We start from the raw sequence: 25347 nt of genomic DNA on the forward strand, positions 1-25347 counted from the left end.
AGACCACCCCGTGCCCCTGGGCACCACCCCAAGGAGACCGCCCCTCCTCCGACGCCGGCCCGCAGCCCCACCCGAGGCCCTGCCCTCTGAGACCCCCCCCCCAGCCCTGCTGAAGACAAGTGTCCTCTGCTAAAGCCTGGAGTCCCTGAGCCATGGCTGAGGCCTCCAGGCCTGTCCCCTTCCTGGCGGGGCCAGCAGCCTCCACCACGCTCCCGGGGGTCACGGAGGGGCCCGTTCCTTCATCACCGGGGCACCTCCTTTACTCTGACTCAAGTTTCCAGGCCCCGCCATGGGGTCTCTGAGCTTCTTGACCCTGAGCGTGGGCCTTTGCTGCCCCCGGGGCTCATAGTGGCACCGATCACAGGATGTGGGACACTGGACAGGAGGACCCGGGTGTGAGGTTCTCGCGGTGCCTGTGACAAATGACCTCAAACCTGGGGGCTTAAAACAAGAATCCGTCCCCTCCCAGCTCTGGAGACCAGAGTCTGAGGTCCAGGGCAGGGCCTCCGGGGAGGGTCCCTCCCGCCTCTTCCAGCGTCTGGGGCCCAGGCCTCCCCGGGCTGGTGGCCCATCCCTCCCATGTCCTCCATCCTCACGGGGCTCCTCCTGTGCATCTGTGGCTCCTCCTGTCTCTTACGAGGACCCCTGTTGCTGGATGCAGGGACACCTGGTCCAGGACGAGCTCAGCTCAGACCCTCACTTAGTCACACCTGGAAAGGTCCAGTTTCCCCACAAGCTCCTGTTCTGAGGTTCCAGGTGGTTGTGACCTTGGGGGGTGAAAGTCCCTGCGGAGCAGCCAGTGAACACAGTGTCTCCTCAAGTGTGTGGTTTTAGACCCGAGTCCCAGGGTACGGGATGGTGCCGGGTGGGCCGCCGCCTGCCGCTGGAGGTGGCTCAGGGGTTGCCGTGAGAACGCGGCCCAGGGCTGTGTGCACACTTTGAGGGAAGGGCTGGCCCTGGTTCTGCACACCGCTGAGTGCGTGAGCCGGGTCGGGGCCTGCTGTGCCCAGGAGCCTCTCGCTCCGCACGTGCTCCGAGCCCGGGCCAGGCCCAGCCAGGCCTCTCAGCAGTGAATCAGTCCAGAAGCTTCCGTGACCCAGTGAGGGTCGGCGTGGGCTGACCTGCCCCCGTCTCCGTGTCCCCGCAGCGCTGACGAGCCAGCAGGAAAGAGTGCTCATCGAGATCCTCGTGGCCGCCGTGAGACAGGCTGCCGAGGGCCGCCCTCCCGCTGGCCGCCGCCTGGGCAAGAAAGTCAGTGCCACCCCTGCCCCCTGCCTGGATGCGCTTCCTCCCCTGTGCTGACCGCTGCGCTGTGGCTGCTGTGCCGCTGCTGGGAGGCCCGCGCGCGGGGGCGCTGTGGGTGCCCGCGCCTGCCTCAGCCCTGCCGCGCTCTGCCCGGGGCCGGGGACCGCTTGCTGCGCTTCAGCCTTGCGCTTGCCACCCTGGCTGCTCACCCGGCCGCTGGCGCTGCGGGCGGGGCTCCCGGCCGCCCAGGTAGGTGCTGCTGGCCGTGCCCGTGGCTCCCGCTCACCCTTCCCGCCGGCTGCCAGGCCGTGTGCCAGCTGGTCCGTGTCTGCCGCCTGCCTCCCCGGGGAGGGCCCTGCGCAGTTGCCCCCTGCCGTGTTCACACCGGACACGGCAGTGTGTCGGCCAGCCTCTGAATTGCCTCCATGTGAGCCTCTGGTGTCCCAGGGGACATAAAGCCATGGGAATTAAGCGCTCACCGCAGTCCTAGAGACCAGACGTCTGAGCCCGGGCGGGCAGGACCACCGAGATGCAGGCGGGGTCCTTCCGGGGCTGCAGGGAAGGATCCTTCCGGCCTCTTCCAGCTCCTAGAATCCTCGGGCTGTGGCCGCGTCTCTGCCTCCATCCTCATCTGGCTGTCGCATTCTCCCTTGTGCACGTGTCCGGCTCTGTGCCCTCATCTCTCATTGTTATGACACCAGCCCTGCAGCGTTAGGGTCACCGCGAGGTGTGAACTTGCGGGAGACAACTCAGTCCTGATGGCTTCCCTGCAAGGGAAACGCTTTCCTGGAAACCCAACACCAGAGGCAATCCGGAGCTCTGTCCTCGGTTTCCGGGCAGCGCCGCCCGCGTGTGACCTGGTCACGTGGGAGCAGGTCCCCGGGCCACTGCGGGACTCGTGTGGGCCGTGGGCTCAGGCCATGCATGCTCTGCCTGCAGGGTGCCAGGGAGGTGGACGGGACCCGCCGCTGGCGCGAGCATGCCAACATGAGCCGACACTTTGTCAAGGTGCTGCCCCGGCTGCTGTCCAAGGTGCCGAGTGGTGAAGGGCCCGAGGCCGGGAGCGGGCGCTGGGGGGCTCCAGGGCAGGTCCGGAGGCTGCAGGAGGGCGCTGGGGACGCTCCGCGTCACGCCTGCTCTCTGGGCAGTTTGCAGCGGACAAAGAGAAGGTGACCCCCCTCCTGCAGATCCCTCAGTACTGCAACCTGGACGTGTACGACATGGACGGCCTGGGCTCCGTAAGTGCCCGGTTCCGGGCGCCTCCCAGGGGGACGGCCTCGCGGGGGTGGGGGGGGAGCGGGCCTCCTCCTCCTCCTCCTCCTCCGGGCCACGCCCCTTCTCTAGAGCAGCAGCGCCCCTTCTGGGCCACGCCCACTCACCTCCGGGCCACGCCCCTTCTCTAGAGCCACAGCACTCCTCTGGGCCACGCCCACCAGCCGCGGCCACGCCTCCTTTCCTAGAGCCCAGCGGCCCTCCTGGCCACGCCCCCACTCCCCTAAGCCACGCCCACTCACCAGTCACGCCCCTTGCCTAGAGCCACACTTGCCCTCCTGGCCAAGCCCCGACTTCTCTAGGCCACGCCCCCTCCCCCCGCAGCCCTCCTGGGCCACGCCCAGTTCCCTAGAGCCACAGGCCTCCTCTGGGCCACAGCCTTTCATTGGGGCCACGCCCGCGTTCCGAGAGCCACGCCCACTCACCACAGCCACGCCTCCTTTCCCAGAGCCACAGCCACCCTGGCCACGCCCCCACTCCGCTAAGCCACGCCCCTTGCCTAGAGCCACAGCTGCCCTCCTGGCCACGCCCCTATGCCTCCAGGCCACGCCCCTTTCCTAGAGCCACAGCTGCCCTGGCCACGCTCCTACTCCTCTAGGTCACGCCCCTCCCCCCGCAGCTCTCCAGGCCACACCCCTTTCCTGTGGCCACGCCCACTCCCTAGAGCCACACCCACTCACTGCGGCCACACCTTTTTGAGTCTGTGTCTGTGTCCCCTGGGACCAGGATGTCTTCCCTAGAGCCCTACCCTTCCCCTGGGTCACGGCCCCTTCCCTGGGGCCACACCCCTCCTCCTCCAGGTCCACACCCTTTCTGCTAGGGCCACACCTGCTTCTGTGCATTTAGACAAGGGGGCTGCATCCCCCTCCCTGCGGTGTCAGGTGTGGGGGCTCCTTTCCTCCTCCTTGTCCACCCTGCAGGGGTCAGCCGTCTCCCACCCAGTGGCAGGGTCCTGACTCCTATGTTTGCAGCTCCTATGAGCATCCTCTCTTGCTCCCATACCCCCTGCCCTGGGCTCCACCTGGTCCTTTTTTTCTAGCCCCTGATCGCTCAACCCTGTGATTTTCCACCCCACCCCTCATCTCCCGACCCTGTGACCCCTGACAGCTCCCCATTTGACTGCTGACTTTTCGTCCTTGACTCCATGATCTCTCATCTCAACCCATGACCTCCTCCCTAATCTCTTGAACTTTCGCTGGCACGTTCGCCCTCAATCTCCTGAGTGGCCCTCTCGACCCCCCTCCAGTCCCCTGACCAGCCCTTGCTCCCCCGCCCCCCAGTACCTGGATGCGGCGCTCCTCGAGCTGGACTGCCTGGTGCAGCGGCACTCGGACGTGGCGGTGCTGGAGGCCTGTGCCCGCGCTTACGGCACCTACTGTGACGAGGGCGGCTCTGCCCACGGCCAGGCTGCCCCCGCCTGCAGCCGGCTGGTCGACATGCTGGTGGACGTGCTGACCCCGCTGCTGGACGTGTTCATCCAACACGAGGTGCGGGCTGCGGGGGCTTTGGGGGCTCCGTGTGGGCCGTGATGTGGGTGGTGCGGATGTTGGGGTGTAGGGGGGGGCTTGGGGAAATGCGTGGAGGTGGGGACCCCGTGCTGAATGAGGGTACTGAGGCTCCGTGCTCTCCTGTTGAAGTGTTATAAAGTGTGCACCTGTCAGGGGTCAGCTCTGTGACCTCACCAGTGTGACCCTGGGGATGCAGGGCGGGTTCCCCTTCGAGCCCCGACTGCTGGTGCTGCACCCGATCTGCTGGCAGCGTGTACGCTTGGCGGGGGGTGACAGAGTGGCCTGTTTGTCCCCGCGGGAGCCCTGTAAGCCCCCGGAGCACAGCCTGTCGGAGGCCCTGGCCTGCGTCCACCGGGCACTGGTGTGTAAGGAGCTGCCGGGCCGTCCTGTGCCTGGCGGTTGTATGAGAGCAGCTCAGCCAGCACGTCACTGGGCTTCGTTCCGGTGGAACTTCCACGCAGACGGCGGAGGGCCGCGTGAGCTGTGGGCCGGGGGTGTGGCCCGGGCTGGCCCGTTACCACATAAGGAGTCCACATTGCTCTGAGTTCCGCAGCCCGGAGCCTCCCTGATCCTGGGGTGCTAGGGGGCTGCAAGCGCTTCTGCGCCTGTTGTCCCAGCTGCGGAGTGAGGAAGGTGTCCTGGGTGGCGGGTTCTTCACGGGGTGTGAGGCAGGTGCAGGGAGCTGGCCCATCCCGGATTGTCCCGGCCCCGCTGGCCAGCGGCCTCCCCGTCTCTGGGGTGGCCTCTGGTCTCCCGTGTCTCCCGGCGAGCTGGACGCGGGATGGGCTGTGACACAGTTTCCCTTTTTGGGAGTGTCCAGCGCTGCCTTCCGAAGTGGGGGACAGACAGCGGGGGGAGCGCGGGCCCGGGGAGGCTGCCTGGGCCGTGCGAGGTCCGCCCCACCCCGCGTGCTCTCCCTGCCCCGCAGAAACAAGGCCTGTTCCTGGGACACGGGGAGATGGGGCGCATCTGCTCCACGCTGCGGAGGCTGGCTGCCTTCTACAGGTGAGGGGCGCGCGGCCTGTGCCCTCGGGCTGTTGCCTGACCACGAGCAGGGGGGGACAGCGCCGCGGGGTGTCCATGGGTGTGCCCGGGGCTGAGCCACGTCCCGGGAGCTGGGGCTGCCTCACCCGCGGGGCCGGACACCGTAGTGGACGGAGCCCCCGCCCGCCGTGTGGGGAGGGTGCCCCCAGTGTCCCCGCGGGCGGTCCCTCAGCCCCAGGCCGCTGACCGACCGCCGTGAGCGGCTCACCCCGGGGCCGAGGCGGGTGCTGAGACGCCTCGTGGGCCTCGTGCGCAGCACACACGACCTGAGCGGCTGGAACCTGTACGAAAAGATGGACAGCCTGCTGACGTTCCGCAGACACCAGGGCAGCCTGCCCACGGAGGTGAGCGGCGGGGCGCGGGCGCAGTGCTCCGGGAGGGGGTCGGGCCGGCTCGGGGTCCCTGCACGGTGCTCCCGGCTGACGGCCCGCGCCCCTCAGGTCGTCCACTGCGCGCTGCAGTGCACCTACTACGCGCTCCTGTGGCAGATCGTGGCGGCCACGGACCGGCTGCCGTCCCAGGTGGGTGCAGGCGTGGACAGGGTGGGGCCTGTGCTCTGCAGCCGTGGGGGGGGGCGGGGTGTGGGGGTGTGGGTGCAGGCACAGGCCCCGTCGTCAGTCGTCCCGGGCTGGTGGGGCTCCGGGGCTGTGATGTGAGCGCCCGCCTGGGGCCATGGCCCGAGCGCCCTGTGCACCCACCCCACGAAGCAAGGGTGTCTGTGGGCGGAGACCTCGGTCCCTGGTGCTGACCAGTCCCCACGTGGGGAGCCAGACAGGTTCCGGGGTATGTCTGTGCTTCCCTGGGGGTGCGCAGGCCTCAGTTGGTCCTGAGCAGCACAGGGCAGTGGGGCGAGAATGGGGGGGTGATGGAGGTGATGGGGAGGGGCGGTGGCGGTGGGGGGCATGTGGGGTGAGGGTGGGGAGGCAGATGGGGAAAGGAGATCTAGGACGGGAGGGGCGTGGGGGTCCGGGCCAGGTGCGCGCTGATGGGAGGCCCCGCCCCGCCCCCAGGAGGCGCTCCTGGACCTGAGGAAGCGGCTGCTCAAGTTCTGCCTGGCGTGCCGCGTGTACCTGAGCCACCAGAGCAAGGTGCTGAGCGAGAAGGTGAGTGTGGCCGCGGGGGACCGTGGGGGCCGGACATGGGGACAGGCCACACCAGCTGCCTGGAGCCTGCCACGAGGTGGTGGCCTGCTGGTGCCCCGGGCGTGGACAGAGGTGCCTCTGCGCCTCTGGTGGCTCTGGCGCTTGGAGTCTGTGGGGGCACGAGCGGGGGAGCAGGGGTGAAGGCTCGGCGATGCGGGTCCAGGCTCCTGGTGTCCACTCGGGAGACTGTCCCGCTGTGGATAAAGCGTGTCTCGTGCGCGGCCGTTCACTACGGGGGGGGGGGGGGCGTGTGTCCCTCGGCAGCCATTGCCCTGTCCTATGACCCCGTGCACCAGGTGTGTCACGGCCCCCTGTCTGTGGGGCTCGGTGGTGGCCTCGGCCTGCCTTTCCTGCCCGGGTGCTGGGGACGTTTCTGATCGCCGTCCGTGTGTGGGGTGTGGGTCCCGGGTGTCCGTCGGCGGCACGTGCTGCGGCCCTGTGTTGGGTTTCTGGTGGACGGGGGTTACGTTACAGGGTGTGCGTCCCGCACGTGTGTTGTCCCTGTACGGGGTGTGCGTGCCCACCTGCGTGTTGTGCATGTGCGTTTGCCGACCACGTGTTGCCTGTGCAGTGTGTCCTGCCCGTGTGTTGTGTGCATGTCCCGACAGCCTGTTGCATGTACAGCGTGTCCTGACCGTGTGTTGTGTGTGTGTCCCAACCGTGTGTTGCATGTGTCCTGACCACGTGTTGCATGTGCAGTGTGTCCTGCCCGCGTGTTGCGTGTGCATGTCCTGACCACATGTTGCATGTGCAGTGTGTGTCCTGCCCATGTGTTGTGTCCCAACTGCGTGTTGCATGAGTGCAGCGTGCGCACGTCCCGCCTGCGTGTCCCATCGTTCTGCTGTCACCCTTGAGCGCCGGCATGTGACGGCCCGTCTCTGACGTCCCCAAACGTCCCGCGTGCTGGTCCCATCCGTACCTTCACACTTGGGCCTGTTGTGCCTGCGGGGTGGGGTTCAGGTGAGGGCGCTGGGTGCTGAATGCCCTGGGAGCTCTGTGTGGGCGGCACACGAGATGGGTCCCTGTGGGGGTGGGGTCCTGTCCCTGGGCGCCCCCTCACCCCCCGCCCCCTCAGGCCTTCATCCTGCTGTGTGACCTGCTGCTCATCCTGAGCCACCAGGGCCCTGAGGAGGACACGGGCCTGGGGCTGCTGTTCTTCGTCCCTGACCACGTCCTGCAGTGCAAGCTGCTCACCTTCGTCAGGGAGCACGTGTTCTTGGAGGACGCGGGAGCCGCAGGTCAGCCTCCTGGGACCTGGGGGAGACGTGGGGGGCCTCAGTGGGGGGGGGACTTGGAGGGAGCCAGGGCAGCCTGGGGCAGGAGGGGGCCTGGGGGGAGCTGGGAGAGAGCCAGGGGCAGGAGGGCAGGAGAGGGCCGGGGGGCAGGAGGGGAGAGAGCTGGGGGCAGCCCGAGGGCACAGGGCAGGAGGGCCCTGGGGGAGCCTAGATGGGCCTTGGGGTGCTGTGCCCCCTGGGTTCTGGAGCTGCATCCCCGGGCGTGTGTCGCTGTGGTTCGCGCGGTGAGGCGGGGTGTGGGGCCTGTCCATGCAGGCGGTCAGGACCCGGACATGCAGGGGCCCGCGGCCCTCCCGGTCTGGTCTGTGCCTGCACCCTGGGGTCGGGGTGTGCACTGGTGGCCCTGCCCCCTTGCTGTCCCGGCTCCCGTCCCCGGACACGATGCGGGCCCCCGCTGCGCCCCTGCCCGCACACGCTGGGCCGTGACAGGGGCGGCGGAAGGCAGGGCGCGGGCTGTGTCCCCAGGTGGCCGAGTGTACAGGGAGGAGGACGCGGACGAGCTGCACGAGCTGTTCCACAGGAGGAACATGCTGGCCGTGTTCTGCAAGCTCATCGTGTGCAACGTGCTGGAGATGAGCGCGGCCGCCGCCGTGTACCAGTTCTACCTGAAGGTGTGTGCGCGGCTGCCCAGACCTGGGGGCGACCCAAGTACCCACGGACTCCCGGACTCCCCGTTGGGACCCGGGTCCTCCCCCGGAGGAGCCCATGTGTGCGTGTGGACGGCGTCCCCGTTGGTGTGTTGGTGTCTCGGGGGCGTGTTCTGTGTCACGAGCGCCTCTTCCCACAGCTGGGCCCTGGGGTGCGTTTTCACTTGGGGCGTCGTGTCCTGGGTTTTCAAGCTGTGCCCGTGGCTCACGGAAGCACCGCTGTTGGCACTTTCCTCCCTGAGAGTGAGTGTGAGCGTAGCGAGGGCCGGGCTGAGCCGAGGCACTACCGTCCGCGCCGGATCGGTGGGGGCAGTGGTTCTGACGACCGCGTGGCGGGGGCCGGTGATGGAGGAACGCGTGACGCCCAGACGCGAGGGGAGGTGCTGGTGGAGGAGTCGGCGGCTAAGTGGGTGGACGACGCCCAGGTGGCTGCGTAGACGGACGGATGGGCAGGGGAGGCTGTGACATGTGGATGAGTCGGTGGGCACATGGATGGCTGCGTGGACAGACGGACGACCGGGCGGTGGAGGAGTGGCGGGTACCCGCGTGGGTGCATGCACGGAGGGCGGCCGCGGTGGACAGTCACCACATCTCCGGTCCCAGAAGCCGCTCCGTCGGGACCTCCTTTTGGTGTTCAGTACGACAGAGACGTGAACCCCACGTTCGGGGTCATTTGTGAGAAATCCGGTTTCGATCCCTTTTTGACTCCGAGTTTGGCATGTGCCACGCTGTTTCTCTTTCCCCATCTTCACCCCGCGTGGGCCTGAGGCTCACGGGACGCAGGGGCTGCGAGGACCAGCGCCCCAGGTCATGTGGGGCGTGCCCCCTCCCAGGTGGTGCTGAGCGCACCGTGGGGTCCCCGTCCAGGAGGCCCCGGGGAGCCTGGGGTCCGAGGTGCGTGGCTGCCTGAGCGTGTCCCTTGGAACATGGCGAGGAGAGCGTGGGCACGCAGGCGGGGCGGTGCTGACGGCTTCCGTGTGGCTCACAGCACTACCATCACTTTGGCGACATCATCAAGGAGACCATGACGAGGACGAGACAGAACGACAGGCTGCGCAACGCGCTGTCCCTGCTCCTGTGCTTGCAGCAGGTGAGTGTCTCCCGGCGCCCCGGCGCGGGCCGCATCGTGGGGACACCCCGCCACGGCACCGCTGCTCCTCGCGGCCCAGCCGTGCGCACACCCCTCCACCCGGACACCGGGCTTGGTGTGCGATCGGTCCTGCTTCGCACCCGGGGCTGTCTGCCTCTTATCACCAGGGGCGACTCAGATGCGTGGGGAGGGTCTCGAGCGCGGGCCGCGTGGACGTCCGTGGCATTGGGGTCTCAGAAGACCGCGCGTCCGCCCCTTCTCCTGGTTCTGGCTCTGTGCACCCACGTGGGGCCGCCGACATGCGAGGCTTCTGGAAGGACGGGGGTCCCGTCTCTACCCCGGGCTGAGTGTCCACGCATGTTTGGCAGGGCTGGGGGGCGTCCGCTGCCCCCGTGGTCCTGGCCCTGGTGCTGACTGTGGGCGTGGGGGCGGGCCCCTCCCTGGGCACTTGGCTCACGGGCTCTGCCCCGCGGGTTCCGGAACGTGGCCTCTGTTTCCAATTCCCGAGGGCTGTGCACACTCGCGACACCCACTCACCTCACCGTGCACACCCCCGACACTCAACAGTGATGCGGAGCTTCCCCAGGGCAAGCGTGCAACGTTGGCACCACGTCCCCACCACGGAGGCCCCTGCCACGTCTCACTGGTTTCCCGTGGAGCCTGTGGTCACCGGGGAGGGCGGGGCAGGTGTCACCCGCGGCCTGGGCGTCCACAGATCCCGCCGTGGGTAGCGGTGTGTGCCGCCGTGCTCGTCCCCCCCCCCCAGCCCCTGCAGGGTCCCCTGCAGACAGCCCTGGGCGGAGGGGCGCAGAGGGGGGCGCAGGAGACGCTTGCTTCTCCAGGTGTTGTTGAACGTCAGTGCCCGGGGCGGGGGGCACAGGCCGCAAGTCCCCGGCTCCTGTGCCGGCTTCGCGCTCTGCGCCCCACTGCGGCGACCGCAAGGCCACGCTGTGCCTCCTCGTAGCGCTGACGAGGCGCGGACGCGACGCCCCACGCACACGGCGCCCCCCGCGCTCCCGGGCGCGGCACCCCGCGGCCCAGCATGTGCCGGGCCACCGCCTGGTGCTGGGCCGCAGGGTCGCCCGCACCCCTGCCCCACGGCCCTGTGCTCCCGCAGCTGTTCCAGAAGCACGTGGACACGTACGGCCTCGGCTCCGACCCCATCGAGTTCATCTGCGGCCCCTTCTACTCCATCCGCCTGCTGGCCCGCCGCTTCGCGCTCACGCTCGGCTTCGACTCTGCCCGCGACGCCGCCCACCTGATCCACAGGTGCATGCCGGGAGGGGCCCTGACCTGCCCGACCCACGCCCCGGCCCGTGCCACCTGCTGCTGTGCTCCCGGGTGTCCCATCCTGCCCCCTTGTGACCCCCGGCCTCATTATGACCCTGCCTGACTCCTATCCCAGGTCTGACCCCTGCCCAGCCTCTTTCCCGGGCGTGACCCCGCCTGACCCTGTCCCCAGTGTGACCCCCCACCCGATTCCTGTCCCCATCCGATCCCTGTCCCAGCCCCACCTGACCCCAGTCCCTGGCGTGACCCCGCTGACCCCTGTCCCCATTGTGACCCCACCTGATCGGTCTGCAGTGTGACCCCACCGGCCCCTGTCCCCGGAGTGACCCCCACCAGCTACCCTGCCCCAATGAGCACCACCTGGTGCTATGCCCCGTCTAATACCCGCCCTCCCCCCAAGCCTCACCTGACCCCACCCGTCCCGTGGGAGCCCCACCTGATGCCCCACTGCCTCCGCCCTCCGCCCCACCTCCCGCGGGACCGGTCCCCAGGCGCGGGCTGGCGTTCGCCTTCTCCGAGTCCCCGGTACCCGAGGAGGAGGCCCGCCAGCGCTTCCCCAACCTCAGCTTCCTGCTCGTGCTGGCCGAGTTCTCGTGCAAGATCCCGCCCGCGGAGCGCGCGGCCGCGTGAGTGTGCAGGCCCCGGGCTGAGGCCCCGGGAGGTTCTCGGTGGGCATGACCCGGGCTGAGGGTCGCCGCTCCCTCCGGCGGGCTGAGCCTGCGCTGCTGGGGTCCGTGCTGCAGGATCGCCCTGCGGCCGCAGGGTGCTTCTCCCGCGGGGTTCCGGGGCCCTTAGCCCAGCAGGGGACGGACCGCGGGGTGCCCGGGGGCGTGTCCCCTGACGTCCCCACCACGCCCGTTGCCCGCAGACTCGCCCACTTCCAGGACTCCATCCCTGAGGGCGTGCCCGTGTTTGGGGAGGGGGACATGAACCCCATGCTCGCCTACCGCAAGTCCCTGATGCGCACGGACTACGTGGTGCAGGGGGAGGAGGAGCCCGCCGCCAACCCGTTCGACGCCATATGCAAGGACAGCAAGCGGCCCCAAGGTGGGGAGGGTGGCCCGGGCGGGGAGGGGTGGCCGCGGGGCCCGGGCTGACAGCTCCCGGCCTGCAGAGCTGCCCGTGGGGACGTGCTCCACCTGGACGCCGGACACGCTGGCCGGCTGCGCCGCGGGGGACCGGGAGCCGAGAAGCTGCTCCTCCAAGGAGCGGAAGCCCAAGAGGTGAGGCCGCCGCGGCCCTGCGTCGGGGTGGTGCGGGGTGGTGCGGGGTGGTGCGGGGCTGCCGGGCTGTGTCCCAGAGCAGGGCCTGGGGACGGCTGCGACGGGATGCTGGCCTGACGGGGGGCCCGCCTGGGTGTGCAGCAGGGATGGGGCTGTCGGGGGCGGGAGGCAGGTGTGCACGCTGCTCTTCCCGCATCCCCCTGCTGCACAGCAGTGTCCACGATGCCCGTAGCGCCACCAACACTGGGGACGTGACCGTGTTAGAGCTGCCGCTGGGGCCCACGTCCTGGGGACCGTGCCTTGTCCACGTGTCTCCCTGTCCTGCCTTCCGGCGGCCATCCACACATGTTCCGTCCACGGCAGTCCCCTGGGGCACTGCCTTGGTCTCCCTGGAAACGGGCCACCCCTGGTCTCTGGCAGGGACATCTTTGATGTGGACTTCCTGTCATCCGAGGACTCTGAGAACTCCTCCAACGAGGACGTGGACGTGGAGGGCATCTCTGTCCAGGAGGTTGGTGCCGCTGGGCCTCTGGGCGGTGGCCACGTGGGGCTGCCTCTCCTGCCTGCGCCCCCCCCATCCCAGGCTGCTCAGAGGGACGTCCCACCTGGGGTCCTGGGTGACACTGTGGCCTCCGCGCCCAGGGTGGGTGGGAGCAGGTCCCTGCACACGTTCGCAGGGGACTTGGGCTCTGGTCGGAGGACTCACCAGGTGTCTGCCGCTCGGACTATCTGAGGCTCCCGGATAGGGGGATGGGGGGTCAGGCCCTGAGCCGACCCAGTGTGCGCTCCAGGCCCACACAGGATCCTAGGGGCTGCAGGCTGGCAAGGGGCGGTCCCCGTGCCCTGGCCTGCTGGGCTTCAGACACTGGGCTTGGGGTGCCCTGGGGTCCTCGGCAGGTCTGTTGGCTCCTGCCTGGCTGTCCTCTAGTCACGCCTCCAAGAGCCGCGGGTCTGGGGTGGCTCTGAGACTGGTCCGGAGGCTCCTGGGGGTGTGGGGGGTGGTTCGTGTGTCGGCCCTGGGGGCCCTTGGACCGCGGGGGTGCAGGAGGGGGTCAGTGTGCCAGGCCTGGGGGGCCCTGGGGGTCAGGGTGCAGGGGAGGCCGCACCCCAAGCCCGCTCTGCATCCCGGCCTTGCTCTGGCGCTCCAGGGCCCTGGCAGGTGGAAGTCCCGCCCCCCCGGGTCCCCGCCCCCAGCCAACTGGGAACAGGCCTGGGCCGGAGCGCTCGGTCCTCCAGCACGTTCCTCCACCTGTCCGTCCCTGTCGGGTCCTGAGGGCTGTCCTCTGCGTCCCCAGGGGGCGTCAGACTGAAGAGGATGCAGGCCCCGGTGGGACTCCTCACATCGGGGGTCGCGAGTTCCCCGACGGTCGCCTCCTCGTGTCAACCACAACCACCTGGTCCTGGGGGCCGGGAGCCAGCAGCCTCCAGGGGTGGCCGACCGGGGCCCTGCGGTCTTCAGGGGAGGCCGGTGACCTCTGACGTCTGCAGCTGCACATGCGAACCCGTGTGTGGGGAGCGACCCCGTGGCCGCGGCCTGGGGCCCCCCCATGGTGCCCGCGCACCAGCCCCCCTGCCCACCAGGTGCCTACCTGCCTGCAATGTCCTCGCTGGGTACTGCTGCGCGCGCCTGGAAGGTTCCAGAACCAGCTTGGCCCTGCCCTGAGCACGGTGCTGGCCTCCAAGCTGCAGCTCTGCTGCTCCTCACAGCTGGGCCCCCGTTGGGTGCATAGGGGCGTCCGGCGCTGTGGGCCAGCGGCAGGGCCAGGGTGGGAGGGGCTGCTCCCTCGGTTCCTGACCAGGCGCGCCTTGACGCTCGCAGGACGCCCTCCCCTGACAGGTGGGGGGCGGGCACCCCGCCGTGTACACCCCGTGTCAGTGCCATACCCGAGCCCCTGCCATGGGGAGGATGACGTGCCCGTGTGCACAGGGAGGGAGAACGACGTGCCCGTGTGCACGGGGAGGGAGAGGTCGGTGTGCGGGGAGGACCCTGCCGGGGGCGGAGGCGAACACGTGTGCCCGTGGTACGCGTCCCTGTGCCCGCTGGGCCTCGGGAGCCGCTGTGGGTGAGTGCGGACCCTGGCGGCAGCGGGACCGCTAGGGGTTGTGGGGAGGGCCTCCCTGCTGGGCACGGCGGGCCGCAGGGCCGGGGCTGCGGCGTGGACGGGGTCTCCCGTGCTGACACTGCCGTCCGCCCCAGCAGCGCCCCCGCCTACTGTGTGACCTGTGTGTGCCGAGTCCGCGTCGAGGGCCGGGCAAGCCGAGCCCGTCACAAAATCCTTAAACTCTTTATTTGAAAATACAAACGTGATCTCGTAAAACATTTTTAAACCGCTATACACACCAAATAAAAGTTAACTTTACACGTTTTGTACATGTACACAAACACGTGAGTACACGCGAGGGGTGCTCCCTGGCAGGCCCCGCGTGGAGGGCGGTGGCTGGGGCAGCGCCCCAGACACTGCTGTGGACGGACACCTCCTGGAATGTTCCGGACCCACCTCGTGAGAACACGGGGCCGCCCCACACCCACAGGTCAGCACGCGGCGGGCGAGCTCCAGGCGCGGAACCGGGCTGCCCTCCACGTGGACGGACGTCGGCCGGGCCGGTGAGTCTGCAGGGGCCGCGTGTGTCCTGCCCGTCGGGGGTCCTTGCATGAACGTGGGCCCCCTGGACGGGCAGGGACAACGCTTGACGGCCACCTGACCAGCTTCCAGGAAGAAGAACAACCTGTCGTCCGGCACAAATCACGTCCCACGGAAGTCCCAATGGGACACATGCCGCTGTGCGCGCAGCAGGCGCCCGCCCATCCTGGAGACGCGGTCACGAGGGCGGCAGGTCGTCATCCTCACACGCGTACTCGTACAGGTCCACGGCGCCCAGGGCGGACGGCGCCTCGAAGAAGGGCCTCTGGGCCAGCGGAGACCTCAGGGAGCTCAGCTTCTGCTCCACGGGGCTGAGCTCGGCTTCGTACCTGCAAGGACGTGGTCCTGAGCACCCCAGGGCGCAGCCCCGTCCCCTGCCTCGCGCGGTGCACTTGCACCCAGCCCCAGGTGCCCCTGGAAGCCACCCCTGGGAACGCACTGACATGTCACCGGGGCTGACTTTTGCCCACAGGAACGGGCAGCATGTCGTGCACACGGAGGGCTGCATGCAGCAGACGGAGCCGGGCGTGTGAGGTTGCGTGTGCACCAAGGGCTGGGGTCCACGCGGGACGGGCGGCCACTCGACGGAGGTCATAGGGACGTCCTAGCAGAGCAGCGGCGGGCACCACTCACGGCAGGGCAGCTCTGCACGCAGCAAGGCCCTAGAGCCTGCGCCATCGCCCCTGCAGCGGCCGCCACGCCCAGCACACCCGTGGCCACTCGGCCGCCCGCCGCCCACCGCAGGCCATGACTAACTGCCCTGCCGGCGGCAAATGTCAGGAAGTGCTGGGGAACAGGACACCCAGAGCCACGCACTGGAGGCCACTAAACCTGGTGGAAGCGGCCAAGGCCACAGGACATGGAGACGCGTCCTGGGGACGCCCGCTGGCTCCGGCACACTCACGCGGCAGGCAGCCAGTGAGACGCTCCACGCGCAGTTTTAGGATCACACGGGCACAGGGATTTGCCGTGCGGCCGACGCACCGATGCCCATGACCGAGGAACGCCGGCAACATGCAACCCCAGAGTCGTGATGAGGACAGGGCCAGCACGGGCTCGCGGTCACCCCACGGCCACCAGCCGGGGCTGGGGTGTCGAGGCTCCGACGGTCCCAGAGATCCCGCACCCGGCCCGCAGGCCCGTTTGGGGAAATCACCAGTGGCTCCCCCGACGCGCATGCACGTGAAACCCCGTGGCCGCAGCCCTCTGAGGGAGAAGGCGGGCAGGCTTGCCCTGACGCCTCGGCCAGAGGGCACCGTGGAGACGCCCGCACAGCGGCTGCTCTGCCCTCGGGACGTGGGGGACGGGGGTGCACAGCAGGTCCCCACTAACCCGCGCCCGGTCCCCGTGATCCCTCCACCGGAGGAGGTGCACCACAACCACGCCGGCAGGAAGGGCCACGGCCCTGACCCACCCACGCAGTGGCCTGCAGCTCTGGGCGACGCGGCGTCCGACACGGGGACACCAGGGCCACAGCCTGAGACGGCAGCACGTGGCATCAACGGGACAAGCCTCTCAGAGGCGACGCTGCCATGAAAGTGGCGCCCACGCGTTAGGGGGAAGCCAAGAACCGCGGCTCCGCGGGGCCCTTGGGAGCATGAGGCCTCTGGGAGGGCCGGTCCACGAGGTGGCAGGCAAACGTCTGGCCGTGCGGCCCCCGAGTGCCCACCGATGCCCGGCGCTGGCAGGGCCCGTGGGGGGGCGGCTGGCTGCACGCTGCGGCGTCAGGGAAGCATGAGCCGGAGGAGCAGCGCCGAGCACCGCCAGGAGCTGGGGGGAGGGATGAGGGGGGCTGGGCATGCCCGGCCTCACCGGGACCCTCGGGGCTGGGGTCGGCCCCCCAGGACAGCCCTGTGCGCACCCTGCCCCTGGGCCCAGCAGACCAGGAGCCCGTGGACTTGAGGCCCCCACCCTACAGGCTCCACTGCTGCCCGTGACCACACGGGAAACTCGCCTGACCCCGCGTGACCCTGACCCGGTGCTGGGGGCCCTCGGGTGCCCGCGGTGGGTGGGTGAGGGCCCCTGACGGGAATGGGGGGCACACGTGTGACCAGAGTCCGTCGCGTGTGTGTCGCCGGACGGACCCCAGAGTTCCAGGCGACCCAAGGGTCAAGAGGGCAGGGGGCCGGGCAGGATGCGGGGCGGGGCACGGCACGGTGCACACACCCTGCAGGGCGGCTGTGGGGCCAGGGAGGGGTCACCCGGGCCTCCCGGCGGGTGCTCACAGGTCGCTGTTGGGGCAGAGCCGCGTGGCACCGCTGGGCCTGCGTCCAGGAAAGGGGTGGAGGCCGGCGCCGGGGCGGGCGCGGCTGGGGTGCGGGGTGCAGTGGCTGCGCTCGGCACCTGGCCCCTGACCCCGGGATGAGCCCTCCCGCGGCCGCCCCGGGTTCCCCTCAGGGTTCAGGGCCCGCGTGCCCGCCCTGCCCTGTCCCATGGACGCCCAGCTGGGAGGCGCGTGAGCAGCCCCTGGGCCCCGCCTGTGGCCGAGGCTGTGGGAGCCGGAGGCACCGCTGCCCGCGTACCACCCGGGCCCTCCCGCCACGCCTGCCACCCGTGCCCACTCACCCGTCCTCCCACGGCTCGGCCGCCGCCTCCTCGGCCACCAGGATGTCATACTCCTCGGCGGCGTACTTCTCCCAGTCGGACAGCTCCGGGCCTTCGCTCTCACTGTCCTGCACGAGATACGCGCGTCACGTGGCGTGGCCGCGGCGGGCACCCGAGCCCCCGGCCACACTCACCCTCAGCAGGGAGACCTGTTCCTTCTGCTCGTGGTCGAGGTACTTCTCGATGTTGAAGAAGGTGTCGAAGAACACGTTGGCGAGCTTACACCTCTTCAGGTCGCGCAGGGTGATCTTTCCTACGGGGCGAGAACCGCCACATGGTCACGCGGGGGGGGGGGGGGGACGCGGGCGCCCGTCCTGAGGGGCCTTGAGAATCGGCCCGCAACTGCGCTTGGCGGGCACCCGGCCCAACAGCACCGCGCCACCGGCGGCCGCGGCGGGGCGGACACGCGGGTGGGTGGTGGCACACTAGCGCCCGGCGCGCGGGAACAGACGCTGCGGCTGCAGGGGAGCCCACGCACACAGCGCGGGGCGCCACGGGGCATGGCCCGGGGCCAGCGCAGGGACTGTCAGCGCCCCAGATCCGGTTCCCTGCGGCAGCCGTCCGCGTCCAGGCGTCCCGCTGCCCTGGGAGCGCCGTCCTCCGACCCCTGCTGGCCGCGCCCCGGCCGCAGGCTCCTCAGCTGAGGGGTGTCAGGAGGCCCCCGGGTGGGGATGTGCGCCCAGGGCCGCGCCCACAGCAGGAGCTCCTGCTCCATGTCCGCGAACTGGGGAATCGGAGCACAGGCGGAGGGACGTGGCGTCAGGGACACCCCTGACCCTGGAAGGACACGTGTGCTCACCCCACAGGGCAGGATCCTCCCACGGGCGAGGCGGAGGGGGCACGGGGGGTGGCCGGCTGGGCCGCACGTGTGGGGTCCACACTCAGCAGTCACCACCCCTGGGGGACGAGGGCGCTCACATCACACAGGACGGCACCTCCTCACCCACCCTGGGTGGCGTCTTGCGGCAAGGTCGGGACCAGGCCTCCCCAGGGCCGCTCACCCTCATCCCCAGCTCAGTGGGGATGCCATTCCCTCAGGGGCGCCCTTCACATGGCCGCTGCTCACACAGGGAGCATCACACGTGAGGCGATCTCGTCTCACTCGAGAGAAACGTGCCGTCGCTCGGGGCATCCATCTCCCAGGAAGAACATCCCGTCACACGGGGTGTCTCCTACACAGGGAGGTACCACAGGAGACATGGCACATGGGGAGCATCCCCTCACACCTCACAGAGCGGACCTTCCCTCACACAGGCTGAGGCGATATCCCAGGGGGACGTCCCCTCAGAGTGGCTTCTCCCTCACAAAGGGGGGTCACCCCACCTCACACAATGTGTCCCCTCACACAGGGGGGACAGCCCCTCACGGGGGTCACCACAGCTCACGGGGGGTGGGGGACATCCCTTCACACGGGGACAGCACAGCTCACGGGGGGAATTGCCTCACACAACGTGTCCCCTCACACGGGGGGGGGTGGACATCCCTTCACATGGGGACAGCACAGCTCACGCAGTGGAGAGAGGAGTCCCCTCATCCCCTCTCATGGAACTGCATCATAGGTCACGGCGAGGAATCACCACACACAACGCGTCCCCTCACATGGGGGTCACCACAGTTCACGGGGGAATCGCCTCACACAATGTGTCCCCTCACACGGGGGAGCATCCCTTCACACGGGGACAACACAGGTCACACAGTGGAGAGAAGAGTCCCCTCACACATGTCCCCTCACATGGAACTGCGTCACAGGTCACGGCGAGGAATCCCCTCATACAACGTGTCTCCTCACTGGAGGGGCCATCCCCTCACAGGGGGCAGCACAGCTCACGGCAGTGGGGCAATCACCTCACACAACGTGTCCCCTCACACGGGGGCGTCCCATCTCGGGGAATCACCTCACACGCTGTGCCCCTCCCACCGGGAAACCTCGCCACGCCGGGCAGGCGGCGCAACTACGCTGAGGAATCACCTAGACAACGGTCGCCTCGCGGGGACACCGCCCACGGGGCCGCCCCCCATGGGTGCCGCACGGCGCGCTCACGGGGCCTCACCGTCGCTCTGCGGCTTCACCAGGTCCAGCATCTGGCACAGGCAGTCCTCGAAGGGCAGGGCCTCGATGGCCATGCTGTCCAGCCGGCGGCACTGCTCCTCGTAGAAGTACTCGAGCTCGAACATGGACAGCGCCCCGTCCCCGTCCAGGTCCATGCAGCGGAACCAGTACTCGATGCTGCAGCGCGGCGGGCCGCGGGGACACGTGCTGGGGCGGCGCCGCAGGACCCCGCGCACGCCCGCCCGCCCCCGCCAAGCGTCGCGCCGGGCGGCCGCCGAGTCCCTACCTGGTCGGAGTTCTCTTGTCTTCCTCGGAGAGCAGAAACCACACGAAGTCGGCGTAGCTGATCTTTCCCTCCTTCTGCACCTTCCTGCCCCTGCCGCCGACGTGGAGAGCGAGAGCGCGAGTGCGGCAGCCAGGCGGGTGGCTCCCGGGCCTCCGCCACAGCCCTCGCGGCCTCTCACGCTCACGGCCTCCCAGGCCCCCCCCATGCGACAGCGGCATCTGCCCTTTCTGATGACCTCCCGTGACAGAGAGCGTGTCCTCCTCACGATCTTACAGGGCAGGAGCGTGGGCGTCCCCGGGACACCACGTGACGAAGTGGCGTGGGGCTTCCCTATGAGTTTGTGTGACAGCGGCATGTGTCCCCCTTACCAGTGACCTCCCAGGACAAACGTCCTCCACGATGACCTCGCGTGACCCCGGCACTCCCTGTCAACGCCTGAGGAGCCCCTGGGGGGTGACTGAGCTAGGGCCTGATTGAGGCGCCGCGCCGGGAAGCACCGAGCGGCAATGACGGCGGGACGTACCTCGTCACGGCCCCGGAGAATATCCTCTCGATCATCTTGGTGGAGACGGCTGCGGACACAGAGTGGGCGGTGAGTGCAGGGGGACGCGGGGCCCGAGCCCACGTCAGAGGACAAGAGTGGGCGGCCGCCCAGGTCCCGACACAGCGCGCTGTCAAGAGCGGGACACGCCCACGTGCACACCTGCAGACGCTGCAGACACTCCGCTGCCCGACACGCACACGTGGTGATGGAATCCAAATGCCTTCAACTCACACCCGCCAGGTGACAAGCACCGCACCAGCGAGCATGGGCGTAGGTCACAGAGCGCCACTGATTGGGCAGGTGACACACCCCCCCACCCCCCCCCCCCCGCCCAGTCCTGGTCCCGGTCCCATCCCCGGCGGTGGGGAGTCTGAGCTCCACGAGGGGCTGCGGCTGGCGACCTCGAGGCCTGTCTCCCAGGCGGGCAGCCGTCTCGTCCCCGCGTCCTCACATGCGTGTCCCTCTGTGCACGCCTGTGTCCTAATGTCCTCGTCTAACACCCGGTCCTGACCTCAGGGCCCCGCTACTGACGTCGTGTGCCTGTCATCACCTCTAAGCCCCACGCTTCCACTTACAGTCCTGTCCTGCAGTCTGGGGAACGCGGCCCCAACAAATGAATTTTGGGGGACACGGTTCGGCCCTACCCAGCGCAGCACCCGCCAGACGGGGAGAGGAAGACAAAGTCCCTTTGCACATCTCCCGGTTCATCCCACCCTGAAGCCCGGTCTCCCGCCACAGGATGGCTGGGTGCTGCAGCAGGCTGGACCGCGTGCCCCGGAACACATCTACACCCGGACTCCTGGTACCGGGACGCAGGGCCTCAAATGGAAGTAGAGCGCTGCAGGTGGGACGACGTGAGGATCTGAGCTGGGCTCGCCTGGACCAGGTGGCCCTGCGTCCAGCGACAGAGGTCCTCGCAAGAGGCAGAGGAGGAGCCGCAGACGCAGGGGAGGCGCCCCGTGAGGACGGAGATGGGAGGGATGCGGCCACCAGCCCGGGGACGCCTGGGGCCACCGACACTGGAAGAGGCGGTAGGGCCCCTCCCCGGAGCCTCTGGAGAGAGCGTGTCCCCCCTGGACCTCAGACTCAGGTCCCCAGAGCTTGGGGAGGACGAATCCGCTCGCTGGAGGGTCCCAGTTTGTGGTCACTTATTCCAACGACCTCAGCCACCACCTGCACAGCCCCCCTAGGTGACCGTCCATATCCACATGTCCCGCGTGTGTCCCTGGCTCGTGTGTGCCCTGCGCTGTCACGCACATGGCCATCTCAAGCAGGTGACCACACCATGGCAGTGGACACAGCAGGGCCCCGAAGGCCAGCACCTGCATCCCCTCGTCCCCTCGTCCCATAGGCCGCACGCTCACCGTGGTCGTTGTGCCGGGCCAGGTCCTGGGAATCGATGAGGAGGTCGTGGTCCGTGTCCAGCTCCCAGAACTTGCAGTAGATGACGTAGAAGTGCTCATACGAGAAGTACTCCGTCAGCTGGTTGATGTCTGCTTCCTCTTCCAAGAGCGCCACGTTCTGCCAAAACACAGCCAGCAGAACTGCCGCACCTTCCAGAGCAGCGGGGCCTCTGTGCGTGCAGCCCGCCGAGGTGTCTCACAGTACGACGGTGGGGGCCCCAAACTGGCGTAGACAGGCCTGAGCGTCCGGAGCACAGCACCCAGGCCAGGCGCGCGCCAAGCTCAGGGTCGTGCCGGAGACTGCCTGGCTGCTGCCGGCACCGTGAGGCAGCCCGCAGTCACTGCTGTCACCGCGGGGCCTCCTTGTGTGGCCGGTCAACACCCCCCTCGCTAATGCCCACATGTCCACGGGACCTGAGTGAAGAGGACACCCTGCTCCCAGTGCCCATGGGTCATTTCTCCTGCATGGATGGTGCATGGCAGAGGGTCAATGTGTGGGTAGGTGGGTAGAAGACACGGAGAATACAAGATGGAGAAGAGACAGGGAACAGATGGAAAAAGGTAGAAGACGGAGTGGAAGATGGAGGGAGAAGGGTGAAGGATGGAGGGAGGAGGGTGGAGGGAGGAGGATGGAAAGGAGGGTGGAAGATGGAGGGAGGAAGGTGGAGGGAGGAGGATAGAGAGGAGGGTGGAGGATAGAAGGAAGAGGGTGGAGGATGGAGGGAGGAGGGTAGAGGATGGAGGGAAGAGGGTGGAGAATGGAGGGAGGAGGATGGATGGGGTAGAGGGTGGAGGATGGATGGGGTAGAGGGTGGAGGATGGATGGGTAGAGGGTGGAGGATGGAGGGAAGAGGGTGGAGGGAGGAGGATGGAGAGGAGGGTGGAGGATGGAAGGAGGAGGGTGGAGAATGGAGGGAGGAGGGTGGAGGGAGGAGGATGGAGAGGAGGGTGGAGGATGGAAGGAGGAGGGTGGAGGATGGAAGGAGGAGGGTGGAGGGAGGAGGATGGAGAGGAGGGTGGAGGATGGAAGGAGGAGGGTGGAGGATGGAAGGAGGAGGGTGGAGAATGGAGGGAAGAGGATGGAGAGAGGAGGGTGGAGAATAGAGAGAAGAGGGTGGAGGATGGAGGGAGGATGGAGAGAGGAGGGTGGAGGAGGGAGGGAGGAGGGTGGAGGATGGAGGGAGGAGGATGGAAGGAGGAGGGTGGAGGGAGGAGGGTGGAGGATGGAGAGGAGGGTGGAGGATGGAGGGAGGAGGATGGAGAATGAGGACGGATGGATAGACGATGGAGAAGAGATGCGTGGGTAGAGGGTGGAGGACAGGTGGTCCAGGGTGGGGGGTGGAGGGACGGAGGAGGGTGCAGAGTGGGTGGATGAAGGAGGAGGCTGGAGCACGGGTGGGCGGGTAGATGGTGGAGGGGCAGGACAATCGCGGATGGGAGAGAGAGGAGGGTGCAGGATGGAGCGGGCGACGGGGGGCGGGTGCGCCGCAGGGGCAGGGAGGTGTGGGCCCCGCTGGCCGCTACCTGCAGGAACGTGCTCCTCCGGAGCTCCGCGCACGTGATCCTCCCCGACCAGGACCTGTTGACGGTGTAGAAAATCCTCTGTATGACCTGCGGGAGGAAGGCCGTGAGCAGGGTGCCTGGACCCGGGGGACGCGGGGCCCCCTCCACACAGGCCCAGCAGCGCGGTGATGATGGCGACACCCCGGACCGCGGGGAGGAGGCCAGGGGACCCAGGGGGACCAGGGCACGCACAGATACGCCTCAGCAGGCGGGGGGCCGGGGACAGCTCCCGGAGGCGGGAGTCCTCACGGCGGGTGAAGGACCTCACGCAAGAACGCCCAACTCGATCGCACGCACACTGGGGCAAGACCCGGGTCCACAGTCGCACACGTGCTGGGGCAGGACACAGGTCCTGGTCTGCACACGCGCTGGGGCCAGGCCCTGGTCCTCACTGGCACACGCACTGGGGCCTGGATGGGTCCTTGTCTGGGCATGCGCACTGGGGCCTGGACCTGGGTCCCTGTTCACATGCACGCTGGGGCCTGGACCCGGGTCCTCATTCAGACTCTGAGGCAGGACTAGGGTCCTTGTCGGCACATGCACTGGGGCCTGGATGGGTCCTTGTCTGCACACACGCTGGGGCCAGGCCCTGGTCCTCATTGGCACACGCGCTGGGGTCTGGATTCGGGTCCTTGTCTACATGCTCACTGGGGCCTGGACCTGGGTCCTCGTTGGCACGTGCACTGGGGCCTAGACCTGGGTCCTTGTCGGCACATGTGCTGGGGCCTGGACCCGGGTCCTCGTTGGCACATGCGCTGGGGCCTGGACCCGGGTCCTCGTTGGCACACGTACTGAACCAAGTCCCAGGTCCTTGTTTGCATGAGTGCTGGGGCCTAGACCCGGGTCCTCGTTGGCACGCGCACTGGGGCCGGGAGCTGGGGCGGAGGCTGTGCACATGGACTCACCGTGGTGATGTAGCGAGAGTGGAACTCCGACGCCTCCTTCAGGAAGGCTAAGCCCGGGTGCGTGTTCACCACGTCCTGCACACAGACACAAGACGTTGCTGCGCACACGCAGAGCCCGCCAGGCACTAGCACCGTATCCGCCGCCAAGCCCCGCACAGTGTCCACGCCGGGGCTGCCGAGCGCAGACGCCCCAACCACGTGGCCGTGGGCGAACCACGACCCCAAGGCTACGAGTCTGTGCCCCTCAGGCTCATGCGGCGGCGGCCCGGGGCGGCTTACTGCAAGCCCCGTCATGATCTCGGACCATTAACTGACTCCACGCGTATGAACACGCTGAGGACCCATGCAGACGCCCCCGTGGAGGGTTCAAATACCCTCGCTTTACGAGGCACGGTCACATGACCCAGGAGGTCGCATGGGCTGCACAGATCGGGGAACACCGCCCTGCACCCTCAGCTACCGCTCTGCAACCTATGACCACGGCCTGACCGGGTCTGGGGGAGCACGGGCCGTTCTAGAACATGGAGCCCTGCCCCTACACCGCACCAACACAGTGGGGCTGCGCCCCGAGTCTCCGCAGCCCAAATGCTGCAATTGCTCACAGTCCCCCACACACCCCTGCACCATGAGGGGGGGCACACTGGGGCCTCCCTCTCACATCCTGCACAGCGGGGAGCACATGAAGCTGTCTCCCGACACCCTGCACCGCAGGGAACACACCAGGGCCTCCCTCTCACATCCTGCACCGCGGGGAGCACATGAAGCTGTCTCCCGACATCCTGCACCGCAGGGAGCACACCAGAGCCTCCCTCTCACATCCTGCACCGCAGGGAGCACACCAGGACCTCCCCCACACACCCCTGCACCATGGGGGGCACACTGGGGCTTCCCTCTCACATCCTGCACCGCGGGGAGCACACGAAGCTGTCTCCCGACGCCCTGCACCGCAGGGAGCACACCAGGACCTCCCCCACACACCCCTGCACCATGGGGGGGGGGCACACTGGGGCCTCCCTCTCACATCCTGCACTGCGGGGAGCACACGAAGTCTCCCGACGCCCTGCACCGCAGGGAGCACACCAGGACCTCCCCCACACACCCCTGCACCATGGGGGGCACACTGGGTTCTCCCTCTCACATCCTGCACCACGGGGAGCACACAAGGTCATCCCCTCACACCCCTACATCGTGGGGGGCACACTGAGACTTCCCCCACACACCCCTGCACTGCAGGAGGCAATGAGGTCACCCCCCCCACACACACCCCTAAAGCGTCTGGCCCCTGAGCCATCTCTGTTGCAGGCAGTTCCCCAAGGGAAGGGAGCCTGAGTCCCGGGCAGCGTGCAGTGTAGACGGAAGGCCGGGCCTAGAGGAGGGGAGGAGCGTGAGGGGGGACGCAGGGCCTACCTGTAGGAAGGGGACGAAGTCCTCTTGCACCAGGTAGTTGCAGCCGGGATTCATGAGCAGGTGCAGGAACTTGGCCGCGTCGTCGTGACAGTTGTGGAGGATCCTGCGGGGGAGGGGTGTGAGGGGGTGCCCAGTGACGACCTCACAGGGCAGCACGGGCCCCTCCCCAACACAGGCCAGGGCGGGC

At 68.5% G+C, this 25347-nt stretch overlaps 2 protein-coding genes across 13 annotated transcripts in view; one reads left to right on the plus strand and one right to left on the minus strand.

Moving 5' to 3' along the window:
* The window catches only part of LOC112908960 (cohesin subunit SA-2-like), a 43711-nt gene extending 29595 nt beyond the window's left edge, over window positions 1-14116 (plus strand). For 3 of the 8 annotated variants that reach the window (XM_072743993.1, XM_072743994.1, XM_072743999.1), the window contains 17 exons: window positions 1148-1251; window positions 2185-2277; window positions 2394-2483; window positions 3798-4004; window positions 4954-5030; window positions 5326-5413; window positions 5510-5590; window positions 6080-6172; window positions 7287-7449; window positions 7972-8117; window positions 9142-9243; window positions 10361-10512; window positions 11025-11159; window positions 11402-11580; window positions 11648-11756; window positions 12177-12267; window positions 13052-14116. In XM_072743993.1, coding sequence (XP_072600094.1) covers window positions 1148-1251; window positions 2185-2277; window positions 2394-2483; window positions 3798-4004; window positions 4954-5030; window positions 5326-5413; window positions 5510-5590; window positions 6080-6172; window positions 7287-7449; window positions 7972-8117; window positions 9142-9243; window positions 10361-10512; window positions 11025-11159; window positions 11402-11580; window positions 11648-11756; window positions 12177-12267; window positions 13052-13066 — 1925 coding nt within the window. In that variant the 3' untranslated portion in view covers window positions 13067-14116. Of the gene's footprint in view, window positions 1-1147; window positions 1252-2184; window positions 2278-2393; window positions 2484-3797; window positions 4005-4953; window positions 5031-5325; window positions 5414-5509; window positions 5591-6079; window positions 6173-7286; window positions 7450-7971; window positions 8118-9141; window positions 9244-10360; window positions 10513-10933; window positions 11160-11401; window positions 11581-11647; window positions 11757-12176; window positions 12268-13051 lie in introns of all 8 variants that reach the window. The other 5 variants (XM_072743997.1, XM_072743998.1, XR_011998220.1 and 2 more) reach the window with 4 other exon arrangements.
* The window catches only part of PPP2R3B (protein phosphatase 2 regulatory subunit B''beta), a 40087-nt gene continuing 28765 nt past the window's right edge, over window positions 14026-25347 (minus strand). For 4 of the 5 annotated variants that reach the window (XM_072744002.1, XM_072744000.1, XM_072744004.1 and 1 more), the window contains 10 exons: window positions 25161-25263; window positions 23754-23828; window positions 22810-22896; window positions 21247-21403; window positions 19862-19910; window positions 19339-19428; window positions 19054-19229; window positions 17137-17255; window positions 16964-17070; window positions 14026-14727 (listed from right to left, as the gene is read on the minus strand). In XM_072744002.1, the coding sequence (XP_072600103.1) occupies window positions 14577-14727; window positions 16964-17070; window positions 17137-17255; window positions 19054-19229; window positions 19339-19428; window positions 19862-19910; window positions 21247-21403; window positions 22810-22896; window positions 23754-23828; window positions 25161-25263 (1114 nt within the window). In that variant the 3' untranslated portion in view covers window positions 14026-14576. The remainder of the gene's footprint in view (window positions 14728-16963; window positions 17071-17136; window positions 17256-19053; window positions 19230-19338; window positions 19429-19861; window positions 19911-21246; window positions 21404-22809; window positions 22897-23753; window positions 23829-25160; window positions 25264-25347) is intronic. The other variant, XM_072744001.1, reaches the window with a different exon arrangement.

Source organism: Vulpes vulpes, chromosome X, assembly GCF_048418805.1.
Source record: "Vulpes vulpes isolate BD-2025 chromosome X, VulVul3, whole genome shotgun sequence".
Lineage (NCBI taxonomy): Eukaryota > Metazoa > Chordata > Mammalia > Carnivora > Canidae > Vulpes > Vulpes vulpes.